This window comes from Coregonus lavaretus (genome assembly GCF_964263955.1).
Source record: "Coregonus lavaretus genome assembly, chromosome: 15".
Lineage (NCBI taxonomy): Eukaryota > Metazoa > Chordata > Actinopteri > Salmoniformes > Salmonidae > Coregonus > Coregonus lavaretus.
In genome coordinates, this window is record NC_140002.1 from 14,027,520 (window position 1) to 14,049,782 (window position 22,263).

At 43.2% G+C, this 22,263-nt stretch overlaps 1 protein-coding gene across 5 annotated transcripts; it reads left to right on the forward strand.

Annotated features, from left to right (window-relative positions):
- Positions 1-212: 212 nt before the first annotated feature.
- Positions 213-20,706, forward strand: LOC311142661 (RNA-binding protein Nova-1-like; the record flags this gene model as incomplete). Of its 5 annotated transcripts, none has more annotated exons than XM_084178315.1 (4): positions 213-369; positions 11,858-12,055; positions 19,039-19,205; positions 19,687-20,706. In XM_084178315.1, the coding sequence occupies 4 exons, from the start codon at positions 213-215 to the stop codon at positions 20,704-20,706; spliced, it is 1,542 nt and encodes a 513-aa protein (XP_084034441.1). The 5 variants fall into 5 exon arrangements, with proteins under 5 accessions (XP_084034441.1, XP_084034442.1, XP_084034440.1 ...); XM_084178316.1 differs by having other exon boundaries at positions 11,870-12,055; XM_084178314.1 differs by having other exon boundaries at positions 11,912-12,055; positions 19,630-20,706.
- Positions 20,707-22,263: the final 1,557 nt, after the last annotated feature.

Here is a 22,263-nt window from a genome sequence, read left to right on the forward strand (position 1 = left end):
GCTCTATCAGCCAACTGCAAGCAGAGTCAAGAAGAACAAGCAGGACCGAATGCGCTGTGTTGCCTGTCATTTTGGTGTTCTCAAAGAGGAAATCGGAGACATTTTAAGTCAAGAAGGAAAAACTTGGATCATTTTGTGAGAACTCGCATACATGTAATGTGGTGAGGGCGTTGTGGAATACCGCAAATAGGCCTATACAAACTGGTCGGAAAATGATGGCCGGTGGAGCGGTTGAACAAAACGGGATATTCTTGAATCCTCTTCATCACAATCAACAGCCCCACATGGAGTCAGATCCCCCCGACACTCGTAAACGACCTCTAACTCCGACCGAGGAGGACTGTTGTACCAAGCGCACAAACACGGGAGGTAAGACATTGCACTAGCCCTGCACACGCACCGTAGGCTACATTGTCTTCAGCGTGATCAAGCAGTAACTCATGTTACATTTCAGCAGACGCTCTTATCCAGAGCAACATACAGGATCAATAAGGGTTAAGTGCCTTGCTCAAGGGCACATCGACAGATGTTTCACCTAGTTGGCTCGGGGATTCGAACCAGCAACATTTCGGTTATTGGCCCAACGCTCTTAACTGCTAGGCTACCAGTCGCAAACATTGGGATCCTATAAATACATGGTATGACATCTGATTGACATAGTAGAAAATAGTTGCCATATATCAGCAGTTTCTAAGGCCCTCAGTGAATTTAACATGTCATCAGCCCATTACATTTGACAGAGAACTTAGAAACTGCTTATCTATGGCAACTATTTTCTAGTATGTCAATCAGATGTCATACCATGTATTTATAGGATCCCAGTGTTTGAATGCATAAGATTATACAACTTTTGTAGCCTTTGTTTCACAAGCATGCTCTGACTTAAGTTTCAAAGCACATTGCATCAATGTATCTAAATAGCTATTGTAGCCTCACTATCAGTCTCGGTACTTACATCATCACATAAAATACAAACCAGCCTTTGTATGATGAGTGACAATGCCCCATTTGGCATCTGTCAGGTTTGAACCAAGTCACCCCTTCATGATGCACATCTGGAGATACACAATGACATTTTCCATTGAGTGGAACATTTATGTGGTAGAGGTTCAGACTCATGGGACCTCAGAAACATAGTAAATGAGATGGACGCTGATAGTTCACTTCAGAAAAATACCACTAAGGAAAATATTTGAAATGTTTTCCTTTAGAAATGTCATCTGTGAATGTCAATAACTTGAAACGATCACAATTTACTATCAGGGAACAGCAACTTCTAATACATTGCGTAGCCATTTTCTTAGAAAGCCACGATTTGTTTCTGCAGAAATACTCTCCATAAAACTAACATGATTTACTAACCATTACATAGTACCCGATGAAATCTTTACACCCCAGAGCACCCAATGTAATTCACTTATCGGCTACAGGCTAAAATAGGCTACCTACGTAGTAGTAAACTGGTAGACTACCACATAGAGGATGGAAGTACAAACAGAAATGATAGAAAAATATTTAAACACACTTTTGGGTTTTCTTATGAAAACAAAATTACGTGATTGCAGCATGGTGATAAAGCATTTAAAGCATTCATTTGAATCTTTGTTCAGGGGTTAAACAAATAGCAAACCAAAATAGATAGCCTGCAATGTGTTGCTCACAAGTTTGCAATATGACTCATCTAATGCGCTAGTGACATTTCAGTAATATTGAGGATAGTGCTGTTGGTGACAGCAGAAACATTTCTCCTTGTTTAGGCAAGTTTTTCCACCCCAGTTTTTGATAATAAAGGTATGAGGTAGCCTAGAGAAAGGGTTATTCTAGACCAGCACACAGGAACCAGTTATTCCATTAGTTACTATGGTAATAGTACAGTATGTCTGCAGAGAATAGTCTGTTTTCTTTTCACCAGCTGGTGTAGCCTACCAATTGGCTTTGTCCATCTTTGGATGTTACTCGCCTGTGTAAGCCACCAATAATGTAATATCTAACAACAAATAATGTCATAATCTGTAATAAATGTTTAATCACAGGGTTTACATTGAATGAAATTGATAAGTTATATCTTCCTCTATGAGATAATTAGAATATCTGTGATTTTCCTCACTGCAATAATTTCAAACATATAATGCTGAGTCCACATTACATTTACATAAGTATTCAGACCCTTTACTCAGTACATTGTTGAAGCACCTTTGGCAGCGATTACAGCCTTGAGTCTTCTTGGGTATGACGCTACAAGCTTGGCACACCTGTATTTGTGGAGTTTCTCCCATTCTCTGCAAATCCTCTCAAGCTCTGTCAGGTTGGATGGGGAGCGTTGCTGCACAGCTATTTTCAGGTCTCTCCAGAGATGTTCGATCGGGTTCAAGTCCGGGCTCTGGCTGGGCCACTCAAGGACATTCAGAGACTTGTCCCGAAGCCACTCCTGCGTTGTCTTGGCTGTGTGCTTAGGGTCGTTGTCCTGTAGGAAGGTGAAACTTTGCCCCAGTCTGAGGTCCTGAGCGCTCTGGAGCAGGTTTTCATTAAGGATCTCTCTGTACTTTGCTCAGTTAATCTTTGCCTCGATCCTGACAAGTCTCCCAGTCCCTGCCGCTGAAAAACATCCCCATAGCATGATGCTGCCACCACCATGCTTCACTGTAGGGATGGTGCCAGGTTTCCTCCAGACGTGACGCTTGGCATTCAGGCCAAAGAGTTCAATTATGGTTTCATCAGACCAGAGAATCATGTTTATCATGGTCTGAGAGTCTTTAGGTGCCTTTTGGCAAACTCCAAGCGGGCTATCATGTGCTTTTTACTGAGGAGTGGCTTCCATCTGGCCACTATCATAAAGGCCTGATTGGTGGAGTGCTGCAGAGATGGTTGTTCTTCTGGAAGGTTCTCCTATCTCCACAGAGGAACTCTAGAGCTCTGTCAGAGTGACCATCGGGTTCTTGGTCACCTCCCTGACCAAGGCCCTTCTCACCCGATTGCTCAGTTTGGCCGGGCGGCCAGGTCTAGGAAGAGTCTTGGTGGTTCCAAACTTCTTCCATTTAAGAATGATGGAGGCACTGTGTTCTTGGGGAACTTCAATGCTGCAGAAATGTTTTGGTACCCTTCCCCAGATCTGTGCCTCGACACAATCCTGTTTCGGAGCGCTATGGACAATTCCTTCGACCTCATGGCTTGGTTTCTGTTCTGACATGCACTGTCAACTGTGGGACCTTATATAGACAGGTGTGTGCCTTTCCAAATCATGTCCAATCAATTGAATTTACCACAGGTGGACTCCAATCAAGTTGTAGAAACATCTCAAGGATGATCAATGGAAACAGGATGCACCTGAGCTCAATTTCGAGTCTCATAGCAAATGATCTGAATACTTATGTAAACAAGGTGCTTCTAAAAACCTGTTTTTGCTTTGTCATTATGGGGTATTGTGTGTAGATTGCTGAGGATTTGTTTTTATTTAATCCATTTTAGAATAAGGCTGTAACGTAAGAACATTTTGAAAAAGTCAAGGCACTTTAGGCTATTTAATAGATATATATAGCCAGTCAAAAGTTTGGACACACCTACACATTCAAGGGTTTTTCTTTATTTTTACTATTTTCTACATTGTAGAATAATAGTGAAGACATCAAAACTATGAAATACATGGGATCATGTAGTAACCAAAAAAGTTTTAAACAAATCAAAATATATTTTAGATTCTTCAAAGTAGCCACCCTTTGCCTTCATGACAGCTTTGCACACTCTTGGCATTCTCTCAACGAGCTTCACCTGGAATGCTTTTCCAACAGTCTTGAAGGAGTTCCCACATATGCTGAGCACTTGTTGGCTGCTTTTCCTTCACTCTGCGGTCCAACTCATCCCAAACCATCTCAATTGGGTTAAGGTTGGGTGATTGTGGAGGCCAGGTCATCTGATGCAGCACTCCATCACGCTCCTTCTTGGTCAAATAGCCATTATACAGCCTGGAGGTGTGTTGGGTCATCGTCCTGTTGAAAAACAAATGATAGTCCCACTAAGCGCAAACCAGATGGGATGGCGTATCGCTGCAGAATGTTGTGGTAGCCATGCTGGTTAAGTGTGCCTTGAATTCTAAATAAATCACTGACAGCAAAGCACCATCACACCTCCTCCTCCATGCTTCACGGTGGGAACTACACATGCGGATATCATCTGTTCACGTACTCTGCGTCTCACAAAGACACAGCGGTTGGAACCAAAAATCTCAAATTTGGACTCATCAGACCAAAAGACAGATTTCCACCGGTCTAGTGTCCATTGCTCTTGTTTCTTGGCCCAAGCAAGTCTCTTCTTTTTATTGGTGTCCTTTAGTAGTGGTTTCTTTGCAGCAATTCGACCATGAAGGCCTGATTCACGCAGTCTCCTCTGAACAGTTGTTACTTGATCTCTGTGAAGCATTTATTTGGACTGCAATTTCTGAGGCTGGTAACTCTAATGAACTTATCCTCTGCAGCAGAGGTAACTCTGGGTCTTCCTTTCCTGTAGAGGTCCTCATGAGAGCCAGTTTCATCATAGCGCTTGATAGTTTTTGCGACTGCACTTGAAGAAACATTCAAAGTTCTTGACATTTTCCAGATTGACTGACCTTCATGTCTTAAAGTAATGATGGACAGTCGTTTCTCATTGCTTAATTGAGCTGTTCTTGCCATAATATGGACTTGGTATTTTACCAAATAGGGCTATCTTCTGTATACCACTCCTACCTTGTCACAACACAACTGATTGGCTCAAACGCATTAAGGAAATCATTACGGTATTTTTTATTGGTAAATTTACAAACACATATAATGATAAATAGACTTGAAACTTGTATCTCATTATGGTGTATGGTGAAATAAGTATAGCCAGTTATAATTGTAATGGCTTAGCAGATAATAACAAAAGAAGAACAATATTTACAGTGGGGAGAACAAGTATTTGATACACTGCCGATTTTGCAGGTTTTCCTACTTACAAAGCATGTAGAGGTCTTTAATTTTTATCATAGGTACACTTCAACTGTGAGAGACGGAATCTAAAACAAAAATCCAGAAAATCACATTGTATGATTTTTAAGTAATTAATTTGCATTTTATTGCATGACATAAGTATTTGATACATCAGAAAAGCAGAACTTAATATTTGGTACAGAAACCTTTGTTTGCAATTACAGAGATCATACGTTTCCTGTAGGTCTTGACCATGTCCAATGTCTTTGCATTTTATTGCATGACATAAGTATTTGATCACCTACCAACCAGTAAGAATTCCTGCTCTCACAGACCTGTTAGTTTTTCTTTAAGAAGCCTTTCTGTTCTCCACTCATTACCTGTATTAACTGCACCTGTTTGAACTCGTTACCTGTATAAAAGACACCTGTCCACACACTCAATCAAACAGACTCCAACCTTTCCACAATGGCCAAGAACAGAGAGCTGTGTAAGGACATCAGGGATAAAATTGTAGACCTGCACAAGGCTGGGATGGGCTACAGGACAATAGGCAAGCAGCTTGGTGAGAAGGCAACAACTGTTGGCGCAATTATTAGAAAATGGAAGAAGTTCAAGATGACGGTCAATCACCCTCGGTCTGGGGCTCCATGCAAGATCTCACCTCGTGGGCATCAATGATCATGAGGAAGGTGAGGGATCAGCCCAGAACTACACGGCAGGACCTGGTCAATGACCTGAAGAGAGCTGGGACCACAGTCTCAAAGAAAACCATTAGTAACACACTACGCCGTCATGGATTAAAATCCTGCAGCGCACGCAAGGTCCCCCTGCTCAAGCCAGCGCATGTCCAGGCCTGTCTGAAGTTTGCCAATGACCATCTGGATGATCCAGAGGAGGAATGGGAGAAGGTCATGTGGTCTGATGAGACAAAAATAGAGCTTTTTGGTCTAAACTCCACTCGCCGTGTTTGGAGGAAGAAGAAGGATGAGTACAACCCCAAGAACACCATCCTAACCGTGAAGCATGGAGGTGGAAACATCATTCTTTGGGGATGCTTTTCTGCAAAGGGGACAGGACGACTGCACCGTATTGAGGGGAGGATGGATGGGGCCATGTATCGCGAGATCTTGGCCAACAACCTCCTTCCCTCAGTAAGAGCATTGAAGATGGGTCGTGGCTGGGTCTTCCAGCATGACAACGACCCGAAACACACAGCCAGGGCAACTAAGGAGTGGCTCCGTAAGAAGCATCTTAAGGTCCTGGAGTGGCCTAGCCAGTCTCCAGACCTGAACCCAATAGAAAATCTTTGGAGGGAGCTGAAAGTCCGTATTGCCCAGCGACAGCCCAGAAACCTGAAGAATCTGGAGAAGGTCTGTATGGAGGAGTGGGCCAAAATCCCTGCTGCAGTGTGTGCAAACCTGGTCAAGACCTACAGGAAACGTATGATCTCTGTAATTGCAAACAAAGGTTTCTGTACCAAATATTAAGTTCTGCTTTTCTGATGTATCAAATACTTATGTCATGCAATAAAATGCAAATTAATTACTTAAAAATCATACAATGTGATTTTCTGGATTTTTGTTTTAGATTCCGTCTCTCACAGTTGAAGTGTACCTATGATAAAAATGACAGACCTCTACATGCTTTGTAAGTAGGAAAACCTGCAAAATCGGCAGTGTATCAAATACTTGTTCTCCCCACTGTGTGTATGTGTGTATATATATATATATATACATATATATATATATATATATAAACATTGGGGATTGGAAGTGATGCAGACAATTACATTGATGGAAGTTACAATCTATCTGCAATATTAAGCTGATCTACCCCCTAAAAAAAAAAAGATGCAAAATAAAAGAAAAAAAAGGAAAGAAATTCCTTTTAAGAAGGCACACCTGTTAATTGAAATGTATTCCAGGTGACTACCCCATGAAGCTGGTTGAGAGAATGCCAAGAGTGTGCAAAGCTGTCATCAAGGCAAAGGGTGGCTACTTTGAAGAATCTCAAATATATAAAATATATTTTGATTTGTGTAACACTTTTTTGGTTACTACATGATTCCATATGTGTTATTTCATAGTTTTGATGTATTCACTATTATTCTACAATGTAGAAAATAGTAAAAATAAAGAAAAACCCTGCAATGAATAGGTGTGTCCAAACTTTTGACGTAATACGTTTTTTCTGGTGTCACGGCTTGATGATTCTCAGCCATCTTGGTCATTACATTACACATTGTGTCTGATATTTATCACATCATCATTCCTGTTGGTCATTAACATGACTGGCAATGACCATAAAAAAGGAGTAAGATGGTGGTGGTTTTTACTGCTGTGTGCCTACTGTGCATTTAGGATTGCTGGAGAATTCCTGCCCAACTCGAGGACGAGGTAGCCTATTTCTTCTCCTTTTTTTAAATAAGCAACACCCCTCTCCTCAAAACGAACATATTTTTCATTCATCGCTCATGCTAATTTAGCCTGTAATTACCCATGTCCTGGATTAGGTATGATATGGTAATGTTGCTAATGGAAAGGTTGGCAGAGGAATGTGGTGGTTTTTTTGTGTGAGAAGGACACAGGTGCCCTTGCAGAGTGATGTGACGTGAGCGGACTATGAATTTGCCAGGTGGCAGAGGGAGAGAGGGGGGAGCCTATAGAGAGACAATGCTCATGTAGCCACACCAGTGAGTCCTGGCGACACAATGAATGGTTTATTGGTATAATGTACTGGAAGACAGTCACAAAGATGTTTATGTGCCTCAGTTGTTACCCCAGTTTGCTCTATGATTTAAAGACATTGGAAATGTATCTAGAAAATACCTGGAAATTACTATTGAGCGGATCCAAACCAACCCCCCCCCCCCCCACACACACACACACACATAGGATACTGCTCTCTATAGTCTATACGATTTATAGACATAGTGATTGGCTTCGTTGCCCTCCTCCCCCCACCTACACCATTCTGCGGCACTGCCATTTGCAGTGGTTGATGAGGCCCCCCCCCCCCCCCCCCCCGCTCAAACATGGCCGTCTGAGGGAAGAGGGGTGGGAGATCACTCCTCCTCCACCTCCTTCATCATCCACTCACTACATCCACACACCTTTTCAATCATAGGTCAAGGTAACCCCACGCTCTCTCCCATGAAACGCACAAACCAACCCCACTGCCTGTTTCACTTTTGTCATTTTCCACGGAAAAATAAAGTGAATGGGCCGCTACGCTTTATAGTGCTGCGTCAAAAGAGGCGGACTGGGGAAGAATATCTATTTTTTGGGGGATAGGCATTGGGGGGGTGGGGGCATGACGTGCTGGGGGAGGAGGCTGCCCATTGGCCAGGCGAGTTGTCAGTTGTCCACGCTGCTGCAGACGGACAGGCCACTCGATGAATATGGATGAGAGCAGTGAAAAGGGTGATGCGGCAGGGAAGACCCCCCCTTCAAACCGGTGCAGGCTTGAACAATGCGTGGCGTCTTTCACTGAAAACACTGAGAGCCTGCATTAGCATTTTCTCAGACAATCGAGGCTCTGGCCAGCTGCAGGCATGACTTGGATGTTGCGGTGAAATCTTTTTTTTGAACCCACTGATGTATTAGACCTCGGTTAAAAAGGTTGACTGGCCGCATTCCTCAACGCCACCATTTCACCTATGACTAGCCTAACGTTAAGGTACCCTTAAGAGATTGTACCCCGGCATTGATGGCGATCTGACAGAGGATTTTACCAGCAGATCTCAGAATGGGTAAGAGCCAAACTGTTTTTGTCGTGACTTGTTGAATTCATTTATCACACTCAACTCTTTTATATTTGACTACCTGAAATCTCATCTGCTCATTATTGGCCGTTTTGTTCCATCGTCCTTGTTGCCTGTCAGCGGCAGGTTGGTCCATTGAAATGCAGAGTGGGTATTTGGAGGGGGGGGTGGGGGCAATAATGTGATTTCACTAAACACGTTTGGCTCGTTGTCTGTGTCTCTCCAAGCCATCCCCCCAGTATTAGATGCATGGGGTTTGAACTCAATACCCTCGACTGGCTTAACGTTAGCTCCCCAACATGCCCCATACTGCTCCCATTCCCCTGGCGGATTGCAGCAACAGATTGCCATGTTTACTCTACCACATGACACCATTGAAACCTGTTACTGTGTTTTTTCAGACTCTAGGACAGAATTAATTATTGACTAATGACAAAACTCTGCTGTGAGGGCAATGGAGGGAAACTCAATGGCATGCTCTCCCATGCTGGGTTCACCCTGGTTTTAAGACACATAGAAACGGGGACTTGTACACCCCTGCCAACACAGGTGTAATAGAGGACATTTCCACTGTTCCATTCCTATTGTTCAGTTTGCCCTGTGTGGAGAGTTGTAGTAACATTTGTCCTCTGACTGACAGTAGAAAGAGCCTGTAGCTCCATGAAGACAATGTCTGAGCAATGGTCTTTACTTTTTCATCAAGGTCATCTATCATCATGTTTCTCTGAAAGGGGAAGATGAGTGGAGTAGAAAGCAGAAATCCAAGCAGAAAAAGGGCCTTGGCTAAAGATATGGTTTGTGTTGAGTGTAATGCCATCATAATGGTTTCTCTCTGATTGATAGAGGAATGATAGATGTTCTCAGAAAGGCTATATCATTCATCAGTGTGATTTACAATATAAATGTGTTGACGGACTAGACGTTGAAGGTTGAATGTTCATGTAAATGTTGGTTCTAGTAGTGTAATGTGTGAGCAGCGAGGAAGGTCCTTTAGTCTGAGGTAACTGAATGAAATCTGATTGACTTTGGATTTGAGAAATCAACATGTCATGACTGTATTGAGAGACCTATGAAAATCCAAATGGAACATGAGGGGCATGTTAAAAGAATCAGTAGAGAGCTGACACGTAGAGGGACTGTGAAATCCCTAGATGTCACAGTGCCACGTTCATTATGATCAGGATCTAATGAGCCCATTTTGGAGGCAAACAGAAGGTCAGTCTTAGAACAGTGACACCGATGTGTGCAGAGCTCTATCCATCCATCTTCCCTGGACAAGCCTGCAGATCCACCCCCCTGCATGAAGCTATACAACGACGACACAGGCAAACACGCATCTTAGCGTTGGCACCCTAAAACTAACAACAATGTTGTGATATCATCATTATATTTTTTGTGCTGGTCTGTATTCAAAACTCGTTTGAATGCATATATGAACAGTTCTTTGAACGTGCCTTCTTGACAGAGTGACGTCACACTTGCTGCTGGTAGAGGCATTGAAGAGGTCCCAAAGTGACGTCATTCATTGAAAAATGTATGTTAAAGATAATAGATTATATCTGAAAAAACATACTAGATCATTTTTGGGTCATACCAGCATTTGAAGAATGATGTAGGCTACAATTATCTAATTGATTTCTTGGGTGATATTGGGTACTTATTGTTCCCACAGGTTCATACATAGATTGCATGTCTGTCTCCCCTGTTGATTACTTATGTCTGGAATAGCACAACCAGGTGTTGGTTGGTACAGAGATGGAAGAGGAAGTGAGACATCCCAGTTGCTCATTTATTCTGGTTAATATAGGCCTACAGTCAATTAACTAAACAGACCAGACCCAGCTGCTATCGCATTGGTGTCTATGGGAGAGCTACCCCTTAAGTCAGGGCTCTCCAACCCTGTTCCTGGAGAGCCACCTTCCTGTAGGTTTTTTCGCTCCAACCCCAGTTGTAACTAACCTGATTCACCTATCAACCAGCTAATTATTAGAATTAGGTGCGCTAGATCAGGGTTGGAACAACACTCTCCAGGAACAGGGTTGGGGAGCCCTGCCTTAAGCAGACTGATACTGTGACCATTTTTTTCAATGGTAAATGGCCTGAGTGGGACATCTTCATTTATCCACCATCTTTGGGTTGGTATTCACAGTAATTGGCACTGTGTCCAATCCCAACATTGGGTTGATTGCTCTTGTCGGAATTTAGCCTACCCAATCTGGATTTGTTTGGATTGACACACACTGCTAGTGCTCACCTGGGTGATGGTTACAGTAAGTATTTTTGATTAGCCATTACGTGTATGGAGGGGAACATTCTCAATTAAAAGGTTGAAGAACAGAAGATTTGGTCGGTCAATTCTTTGAGCGGACACGACATCAATCACTGACTGATACAAGACAGTGTAGTAAGCCACTGAACCCCCTTTTAAATGGGAGGACATTGAGTCTGTTTTTTTGACAGTATCCAGTTTGATAAAATCTGAGGGATTTCAGTCCCTTATGTTCTCATCCCTAACAGTCATTACTCAGGATCACACTCGGTTGGATTTCATGCACTGCAAGCATAAGATTGATATGTTTTGACATAGTCCTGTGTGAGTAAAATTCAGAGTAATGTTATTATATCCTATAATTTTCACATTATTCTGATGTTGTTTATGCTCCCCTTTGTCTCTTGGATTGCAACATGATTGATAACATTATGTAGGAGTTGGCTTGAACTGGACCGTCAATTAGATATTTTGTCCCGAAGATTCTGATAAAGGATACTAAAACTCCTTGAAAACAGTTAAAATTAGACCTCTGCAAACTGGAAAGGAGGTCAGCATTTACTCAACAGGAAATCTGGGACAGAACACAGAACTCTGATGAATTGTGGGACTAGAGGCTGCAAAAGAATCACACTCCGAAATGAAAAACCCGTCTCTAGATACCTACCTACCAAAGCCAGTCTGACAAGAAGATATGTGGCTAGCTACCTATTCATGTGTATGCATCTGACACGTACATGTTCCTATTGTGAATGATTGAATGGACCCAGAAGGGATACATTGTGAATGTGAATTGTAGTCTACTCCGTGCTGCAGGCGTGAATCGGCTGAGGTGACTGGGTTACTTTCAGTATGGTGTATATAATGTGCGTAGACAAGCTTCTTTACTAGCTCTGACCTCCTGTCTATTTGTCTCTCTCTCTGTCCCTACAGAGGAGGGTGAGTACTTCCTGAAGGTGCTGATCCCCAGCTATGCGGCCGGCTCTATAATTGGCAAGGGCGGCCAGACCATCGTACAGCTGCAGAAAGAGACGGGCGCCACCATCAAGCTGTCCAAATCCAAAGACTTCTACCCAGGTAAGTGGACCTCACTTTGTCCATGATCACATTGTCCAAATGTAAAGGCTTTAGGGCTGACCCCATTTAGTTGACTGGTGGATTGTTTGGTCGATAGGCTGTTGGTCGACCAAGCTTTCTTTAGTCCAGCAGTCAGTCGCAAATGTTGTAGTTTTTTTCATGGTGCACAAGACACCTGTCTGAGTCGCGCATGTCTCAGTGGACTAATCCATTGCGGAGGCAGTGGAGATGGCACAGTCCATCACTTTAAGACATGTGCTACTGAAATTGTATATGGTTATATTATGTAAGAACAATGGTGCAACACTAAGAAAAATAATATCCCACATTGGATAGCGGTTGCTGTCTGCGGTTCTTTTCCTAGACCATGTTGCTATTTGCATAATAGCAAAGTTATCCAGCATATTGGTGTTGAGAACAATGCGGCGGAGGCACCAGTGGAGTCAGGAGACGAGGAAACAGCCCTTGCCTTAATTGTCTAAGAAAAGTAACCTAACTGTTAAATGTGCCTGGCTTTATAAATCATCCATATATATCTACAGAAATAAAACAGATCCTGCTTCTGTTGCCTATTTGAGTGCTTGTTTAATAGCCTACTGATTCTGTGAGCTCCAAGCCTCACGCAACCACAACATGTCGGATAAAGCCATTTCACAGATTGGGCTGTGTTTAATCTTTGCTATGCTGTCATAAAGGCTTTACACTTTTTTTTGTTAGAACAGCCTCTCTCGCTCCTATACCCTCCTTTTTCTTGATCTCCTTCTTATTGTTGTTATTATTGCAATTTTTATGGTCATTATAATAATTAGTAATGTCATTATCATTAGTAGGCTTAGTATAGCAGCCTTGTATAACCACCAGCTGTAGGCCTAAGAGCGCATCCTGTTTACATTTACATTTTAGTCATTTAGCAGACGCTCTTATCTGTCTTAATACCGTAACTTATTTAAGGCCTATATGTCAATATATAGGCTACTGTATCAATCAATCATTCATTCATTCATGTCATCACACAGCATACGAGTCATTCATGATTTGAAATACAATCAAGCATTTTAGTTTTTAAATGAAATAACAAAGGGAGCATTGAATAATTAGCCTAAAAAATAAATAAACCGTTCTATGTTGGCAATTGCATTCACGAATGCATGGGACTGTTTTTAGTCTTGCCTGTAATAAAGGCTTTACAAAAAAGGTACGCTTATAATGTATTTAGTGTTGTGTACACTGTTCCAAATGGTCCGAAAAAATGTATATTGCACCTGTTTGGCACACATAATACTCACGCAGCACTTACTCCTTACCTTCCTTATTTTTCTTGATCTCCAGTAGTTTCCACAACTAAGTCAAATTTCTTTCACACAACTGACTTATCCTTTAATTCCTGAGCAACCAGTAAAACATTCCCCCGTTTCGAGTTTCTTTCTGACGTCCACCGCATCCATTTTGCTGTCATGTGTTAGTTACGGTGTTCGCAGTTTATAACAAATGTATTGATGTGATTATGATAGGCTATAGGTCAGGCCCTATTGGTCACGTGCATGTGATGCTTACGCATTTCATGTAAAGAGAGCAAGGGTTGAGAGAATAAATAAAAAAATCCTAAACAAAGTAAAGATTATGGTAACAGAACTTTTCAGTCAGAAATGGCTGTAATTATGTTGCAGCTACAGCAACACGGACAGTGCGATAAACACTGTTGGTGTTCTGTGGTGGTCGCTGCAGCAGGGAGGAGAGAGACAACAGGTGATAGTCACACAGGCACTCACTGTCATTTTCTTTTAACAAAGCGCAGCAAGTCTGAGCCCGGCCCAGCACAATCAAATAAATTGCGGTCAGATCCCTCTAGCGTCATTTGTTTGTCTAAATTATTTCATCAAACAGTGAGCTTAAAGCATCAGACAAGCTCAGTACATATAGTTGATTTTATTAAAACACATAGGGTGTGTCTTTATATGGAAAAATACAATATCCTTTTTTGTCGGGGACAGCCCTAAAAGGCTTACACACAAGTAAGAGCCCCCAAAACCATGGCACTCTCTGAATCCAAGTCCAGTAGAAGACTCTGTTATTCGTTGGTTACGCTGCAGTTTGAATTCCAGCTGGGGAACCCAACCAGTTTGATCCAGCCTTCCAAATGCACAGTATTTTTACCCAGACAAAAGACCCATGCAGATAGCTGCTATTGACGCAGGAGTATCATTTAAAGATGCAAGCAATTTCTCTTTCAATTTGTCTGTGCTCTTAGCAGGGCGCTTATCCTATTTCATTGTAAAGTCTGTATTCCCCAGAAGTACTATCATTCTTCATTCTGCTACAATGCAAAGACCGCATTTAATCAATTTCCCCCTTAGCTGCCTGGCTGACATTTTACTCCAAGATGGAGAGAGCACATTCTCCAATGTCGAGGACATGTAAGGTACACTGAAAGCACTAGTCTCCCAATAGGGCCTTGTTAAAAAAAAACATGTCAACATGGAAAAAGATGCTCATTTTTTCCCCAATGACCCCACACTGATGGAGGTCACTGCACACTCTGGTTGGTGCTGAAGCATTTTGTCCTCGGAAGAGAAATGCCCGAGCCGCAGAAAAGTATCTGCGTTTGTCCTTCATGGCTAAGGAAGCTTCAACCTGCTGAAAAATAACAGGTGTTCAGCGGCTCACTTTTGATCAAGTCCAGATCTCTTTTGTAATAACTAATTGAACTAAATTATCTTATTTATTTTGTACTGATCGCCTGTTTTCAACACATAGGCAATGGACTGTGGTACTGTCAAACTGAACGCATTTCTGTACCACACAGATACATAAATGGAAATAATTAATGTACTGGCTTTTGTTCCTTTTTACAATATATGGCTTATAGTAAATTCTGTGATTGCCTCAAGCAACCAATTATAGATTAGCTACATGTAGAACATAAGGATTAAACTGCCTGCAGAAAACAAAATGGCAATATGGCTCAAATATGGCCTATTTTCTGATATTTTCGCTTTGACTAAACCTTGTCAAAGAATAGAAGTACCATCAAATGTCATTTTTAGGGTATCCATTTCTTAGACAATCTCCTGTCTCTTCCCCTCCCCCACTACTGCAATATCTGAAAAACTGGATTCATCAATGGTAACCATGACACGCTGAAAATGAACTCTAGTAAATGGCTTACTGTTGCATATAATGTATCAGCACTACTTTCTTTGTCTACCTAGAAAACACACATTGAAGCAGTTGTGCTTTTGTATCCTCCTCCTCTCTCTGGATGGTGGATGTGTTGATAGGAGACCACCTGCTCTGCCCCTCCCCCTCCTCATTATTGCGATGAGTGAGGAGTTCAGGGAGATGGTACTGGCAGCGATTTGATTGGGTGCTGCTAGGGCCCCCCAAAGTAAAATTAAACTACTACACCATCTCACACAATGGGCCAGAACTTCTCTTTCAGAAAGTCTGTATGTATGCTACTTCAATATACACTTAGGACCAAATATACGATGCATCTGCACCTGTGCAAAGTTTGCACACGTTATTTTCCTAAGGAATTAAGACAACAAACAAGGCTAATCAATTGAACGTTATTTTTACTTCCTTTTTCCTTATCGCAAGTCTGTAACCTTCATTTTTGTTCTACCTTTCGTGATCTATTCCCTTCTGAACTAAGTGCAAACACATCGTAAATTAGGCCACAATACTTTATCTAACATATGTTTTTAATGAAAAGGGTGATTTGTGTTCAGCTATGAGAGGCCTGTGCTGACTTGTCATGTAAATACCAGTACGCACAGATCACCTCTTAACCTGTAACACTGCAGCTGCCTTGGCTTACCCTACCTACAGCACAACGAGGAGACAGACAGAGCTATTTCCCCTAGCAATCCGCTCAATAGTGAAAGTCGAAGTTAGAACAATCCCACCCACCTCCCGTCTCCCATCCGCCAGACATGAAACCATGAATGGGGGAAGGCCTCGATGGGAATGGGAACTGTATGACTAGGTCCTGCTGTGGCGGCCTGAGATAGATGACTGGAGATAGTGAAGGGTGTGGATGATGCATGATTGTGTGTGAGGGGAAGGGACGGGGTGCAGGCCCAGAAATACCCTTTTTCAATCTTTCTCTCTCTGGAAGTGACCCTGCCCCCACTGGACTCAAGATGCCCTCTCACTACGCCAAGTTTCCTCCTCCCCTCTCTCTCTCCTGAGTCGGTTTTTCTCATAGCATTTGTTCTTAAAAGTTTGATCCAGATTAGATGGCATTGTGCTGTCTCTACAGAGTTTTGTTTGTGTAGTAAAGAACAGCCCCAGCCCCCTTTTTGTCATACGATCGCATCCTTACTGATACCTTACATGACAAAATGACCCCTACCCCAGTATGTGAACAACATACTGTTCAGTCATACTGTACACACACGTGTGTACGCATTCACATACACACACTGTTCACAGCAGCTGCAAATGAAGCTGAGAGTCCCTGGTAAGGGCGCAAAGATCTTAGAACCAAAAATCCAGACTCCCTGCTTTGTGCAGCTGGCCGTCAGCCCAGCTAGTATATACAGTTACACACCGTGCTGCATGAACAGATCAAATAGTTATGATGTCATACGAATATGGTGCTGATGTTTTCGATTAGCTGAAAAACTGAAAGACCTCACCCTGAAATACTACACCAAGTCAGTCCTCTTTGGGTGAGGTAGTTCCATCAAAAAGCAGGTTAAAGTTAAGTAACCTCATTGAAATGCTTTGAAGACAGCCTTTTAGTATTCAGAGTGAAACGAAGCTGGTTGTTACCACTTTATGGCCCTCTGCAGTTAAAGAACTGCAGGGTAAGGCTTTGGACTGAAGCAACTGGACTCCAGAATCAAGGTCCTTCTTCATTCTGAAAGATAAACAGTCAAAGGAAGAGAAGATGCAGGCTATAGAAAGGACACGCCATTGCATCACCTGTTCCTACGGCGCAGCTCCTTAACCATGGCAACGGAATTCCGGTAGGGCCGACAAAGGGGGTGTAGAAAGAAGCCTCGGTGAGGGAAGGATGTGTGGAGTCTATGGAGGAGGTAGGGGGGCGAGGACAGGCCAGAATTCCAGGGCTCTGGAAGAGTTACATCATTTAGGAGGAATCCTTTGTCCCCATAGTGGTTTGTTACCCGAGCTTGTCTTTTCTTCTCTTTCAGCTGCTCTATTTTTGAGCACCTATATGGAGTATTATTGGATAGGTTGGCAATTAGCACCACTGTATAAAGAAACTGTTATCAAACCTCAAGCATTATTTTATTTTCTGCAAATAGTCACTGCATAAGTAACTATTCAGTTATAAATGGGGTTGCTTTGCAACACTAGGTACTACTTTTTGTAAAATAGGTCCTTGGCAAAAACATGTTTCATCCAAGAAATCCTGTTCCTTAAATTGAACAAGGAAGCCTCTTGTAAGTGATATACTACAGCCACATCAGACGCTGACCCCAAGGCACAAGAATCTACGCTCTCACAAGACTGTGATGCCGAAGAAAGGGAAAACTTACTCAGTTGCACAGCTGAATGCATTCAACCGAAATGTGTCTTCTGCATTTAACCCAACCCCTCTGAATCAGAGAGGTGCGGGGGCTGCCTTAATCAACGTCCACAGCGCCTGGGGAGCAGTTGTTGTTGGGGGTATCTGCCTTGCTCAAGGGCAGAACGGCAGATTTTTCCACCTTGCCGGGTCAGGGATTCGAACCAACGACCTTTCGGTTACTGGCCCAACGCTCTTAACCGCTAGGCTAGAAAGTACCCACCCTAACAAAAGACTATCGTATACTATGGTTAAATACTATAGTATTCAATTAAGTGTTTTTTTGCAGACTTTACTGTATTTACTGTAGATTTGCGGACATGAATGTAGTATACTGTAGTATTTACAGCTTACTGTAGTATAAATACTGTTGTAAGAAAAAAAATTGTAGTATATACTAGTAATTACTGTAGTGTTTTTGCGGACTGTAATATACATAAGCAATAAGTCCCGAGGAGGTGTGGTATATGGCCATTATACAATGGCTAAAGGCTGTTCTTATGCATAACGCAACGCGGAGTGCCTGGATACAGACCTTAACCGTGGTATATTGGCCATATACCACAAACCCCTGAGGTGCCTTATTGCTATTATAAACTGGTTACCAACATAATCAGAACAGTAAACAAGTAATTTTGCATCATACCCGTGGTATATTTAAGCAATAAGGCCCGAGGGGGTGTGGTATATGGCCAATATACCATGGCTAAGGGCTGTTCCTAGGCATGACGCAACGCAGCGTAATAATGTATTATTTATTGTAGTGTTTTTGCAGACTGTAATATACTGTAGTATTAACTGCAGGGTTTTTGCAGACATTACTATAGTGTTTTTTAAATTTATTATCTTTGACATAGCAGTGAGGGCTTTGTCCTTGAGGAAACCTACTGGACAAAATACTCAAAGACCACATTTTCCATAACCTGTAGGTTGGTAAGACTGGAGTCTGAACGGACAGTTTAGCGCTTCTGCTCTTTTCTTTAACTTGTAGGGAACACAATATATGGTCTATACTTGGCATGTCGGTTTATCACTTATGGGTGCCACAAATTGGGATATGGGGGAGGGGAATGGGCAGGGTATATGCAAATTAAGTACTGTAGTAATTCGTATTTACTGTAATGTTTTTGTGGTCTGTTGTATACTGTAGTATTTACTATAGTATTCTACAGTATACTACAACATTCTATAGAAAGTACTAGTAAGCATTTCGTTGGACAATGTATACCATGCGTATCCCGTACGTACGACTAATAAAACTAGGAAAAAAATATCAAAAGAAATAAATACACATTATCATGGTATACTACAGTGTATTGTATTCTACAGTATACCAGAGTTTACTATAGAATGATTTAGTACTGTAGTATTCTATAGTAAACTGTAGTATCTTTTCATGTGGGTATTACTGATACTGTTTATGATTTTTGTTCTATCTCCACAGGAACCACAGAGCGTGTGTGTCTGATACAGGGTACGGTCGAGGCGCTAAATGGCGTCCACAGCTTCATCGCGGAGAAAGTCCGTGAGATGCCTCAGAGCACCCAGAAAACAGAGCCAGTCAGCATACTGCAACCACAGACTACTGTCAACCCCGATCGCGTCAAACAGGTGAGGCACGGTCCCTTACAGTCAGCCAACCCTGACCAACCACCATACTTAACATAGGCCATGGTCCACGCCGTGCTTATCACATATAGAATACGACTGATCTGTCTGATGTCAATAGTGTAGACATGCAGAGTCATAAGGGCACGTGGTCAGTACATGGCAAGAACACAGTCACACTTTGTCTCACAGGGGCATCTGCCCCACAACCCTGGCAGGGTCAGGAAAATGTGAGGGCATGGGGTTATTTTTAACGGCTGCCCGTCCGCTAGGTCCTCCACAGTGCCACAGAGCTGGACAGCAGCTGCAGCCTTAACCCCTGGGATTAACACATCGCTGAGTAAAGCAGAGGGCTGGGATAGTAGAATGACTCAGTGAGAGATATCTTTCTCTCGTTCTCTCTCTCTTTCCTACATTTCAATCTCTCTTTCTGCCTCTCTCCCTTCCTCCCTCCCTCTCTCCGGCTCCCACCATTCCTCTGCAGGCTAAATTAATAGTGCCCAACAGCACGGCTGGGCTGATCATCGGTAAGGGCGGGGCCACGGTCAAGGCGGTGATGGAGCAGTCGGGTGCCTGGGTGCAGCTGTCCCAGAAGCCTGAAGGCATCAACCTGCAGGAGCGCGTGGTCACGATCAGCGGGGAGCCCGAGCAGAACCGCAAAGCCGTGGAGATCATTGTGCAGAAGATCCAGGAGGACCCTCAGAGCAGCAGCTGCCTCAACATCAGCTACTCCAACATTTCGGGCCCCGTGGCCAACTCCAACCCCACCGGTTCCCCCTACGCCAACTCAGCTGAGGTCCTGCCCAACGCCGCTGCAGCTGCTGCCACTGCCTCCAGCCTTCTAGGCCAGGCCGGCCTGGCAGGAATGGGCGGCTTCCCGGGCACCATGTCCAGCTTCTCTGGCAATGACCTGCTGGCCATCACCTCGGCCCTCAACACACTGGCCAGCTATGGCTACAACACCAACACCCTGGGCCTGGGCCTCAACCCCGCCGCTGCCTCTGGGGTCCTGGCCGCCGTGGCAGCTAGTGCTAACCCAGCTGCTGCTGCCGCCGCTAACCTCCTGGCCTCCTATGCCAGCGATGCCTCCGGCGGCTCCGGCCATCCCGCTGTCGGCCTTGGGGGCTTCTCCCTGGGCTCACTGGCCGCCGCCACGGGGGCCTCCAACGGCTACCTGAATGCCTCGTCCCCGCTGATGGCCTCCTCCCTGCTAGCCGCAGAGAAGCTGGGAGACGGGGCCAAGGACGTGGTGGAGATTGCTGTGCCCGAGAATCTGGTGGGTGCCATCCTGGGAAAAGGCGGGAAAACGCTGGTTGAGTACCAGGAGCTGACGGGTGCCCGCATCCAGATCTCCAAAAAGGGAGAGTTCATACCCGGCACACGGAACCGTAAAGTTACCATAACAGGGTCGCCCGCGGCAACGCAAGCCGCCCAGTATCTGATCAGCCAGAGGATCACCTACGAGCAGGGTGTGCGTGCCACCAACCCACAGAAGGTGGGCTAAATGAAAAAATAAAGGATGAAATAAAGGAAGGATGGAGACAGAGAAAAGAAAGGGAATCAAAGGTCACGGAGAGGGGAAAAAACGTCCAAATATCCATTCAATATTTCAGTATCAAAAAGAGAAGGTCACAATGGAGGAGGTGAGGCAGAGAGAAAGCCAGGAGAAGTGTGTGTGATATGTGATTGTGTTTTTAGGACCGAGGTTGTGATGTTTTTTAAAAGTGGTGTTGAGTCCTTTTGATGACTGTGATCAGAGTAAAGCTGAACTGGTCCACTGCCAAGCAGCAGATTCAGGGGTGAGTCCACACGATTTCACCCCCCTTCAAAAACCTCACAGCTGGGTTTCTTTTGGGTTTCTTTCTCTTCCGTTTTTCTTTTCTTTGGCTGTGTTGATTTTTCAGCTTCATTTGTAGACCTCTGCTCCCGGTGAGTTGAGGTTCCAGACATTCTAAAAGAGCAGAGATAGCATTTTGCTCATGCCTTTTTGCATTGATGTTAACCTCGCTCTGTGTGAACAAAGCAAAAAGCCTTATTTACATGGGAGAGGTTAAATGACGAGCACCAGAGGTCATCCAAGACCATTAGGCAGCCATTTTTATCTAAATTCTTAATGGATATCACAATATTAATGACATGCCACTGTATGGTTCATATCAAAATTGAGGTTTTAACAATTCGGTTGTTATTCTTTTTATTTTAATCAATTATTTATTTAAATATGGTCTCATTCAAACATGTAGATTATTTAAACCTGTGAATTCGGGTTGATGTGAATGTAAAGACATTATTATTGTTATTTTGTTATTAACGAGGATCAAATGCTGAGTTGCAATGACAGATATGTATAGTTTTAACCCAGAACTGCACAGTAACTATATATAAGTGTAGATCAGGGGTCAAATGTTCAATGTGAGAGGATAGAGGAGACACGCAGGAATGTACACACACATACACAGGAACAGACACACATTCATACATGTTTACCGCCACCCACATACACACCACTTTTGGTGCTACGAAAACATACAGATAGATAGGCCTATATTACCTGGATCACCTAAATTGAAAATCCCTTTGGAGATTGCTCTCCCTCTCCTTGATTGTAAGATGCCAAGCGTTGTCCACTTATCTGTAGTTTATGGGATCTAGTTCTGCCTTTAGGTAAGCAAAGACTGGATTTCATGCTGTTGAAGGTCAGTCTTAATATTTTACCCCACTAGTTCTCCTTTAGCTGCCATGGCAAAGCCACCGTGGACAGTTTAGATCCAAATAACGTAGTTACTGGTTAAAAATATGTTTTATCCTATTGTCATGAATTGGCCCTGTACTTTGAGTTTGCCTGCCGATATTGCGCCTTGGGACATACTCCTATGTAGAAATGTGATTAAACCCCCATGGGATAGAGCATCAAATCCGAGAGGGAAGACCGCACTATACACAGCTTGAGGTATCTTACATTACCTTTTCAATTGAAGAATCTAACCGGAAGAGTCCCCAAGGGAAAGAAGCACTACAAAGCAGTCTTGTTAAGAAAAGCAGTATTGAACCTTATCTGTGA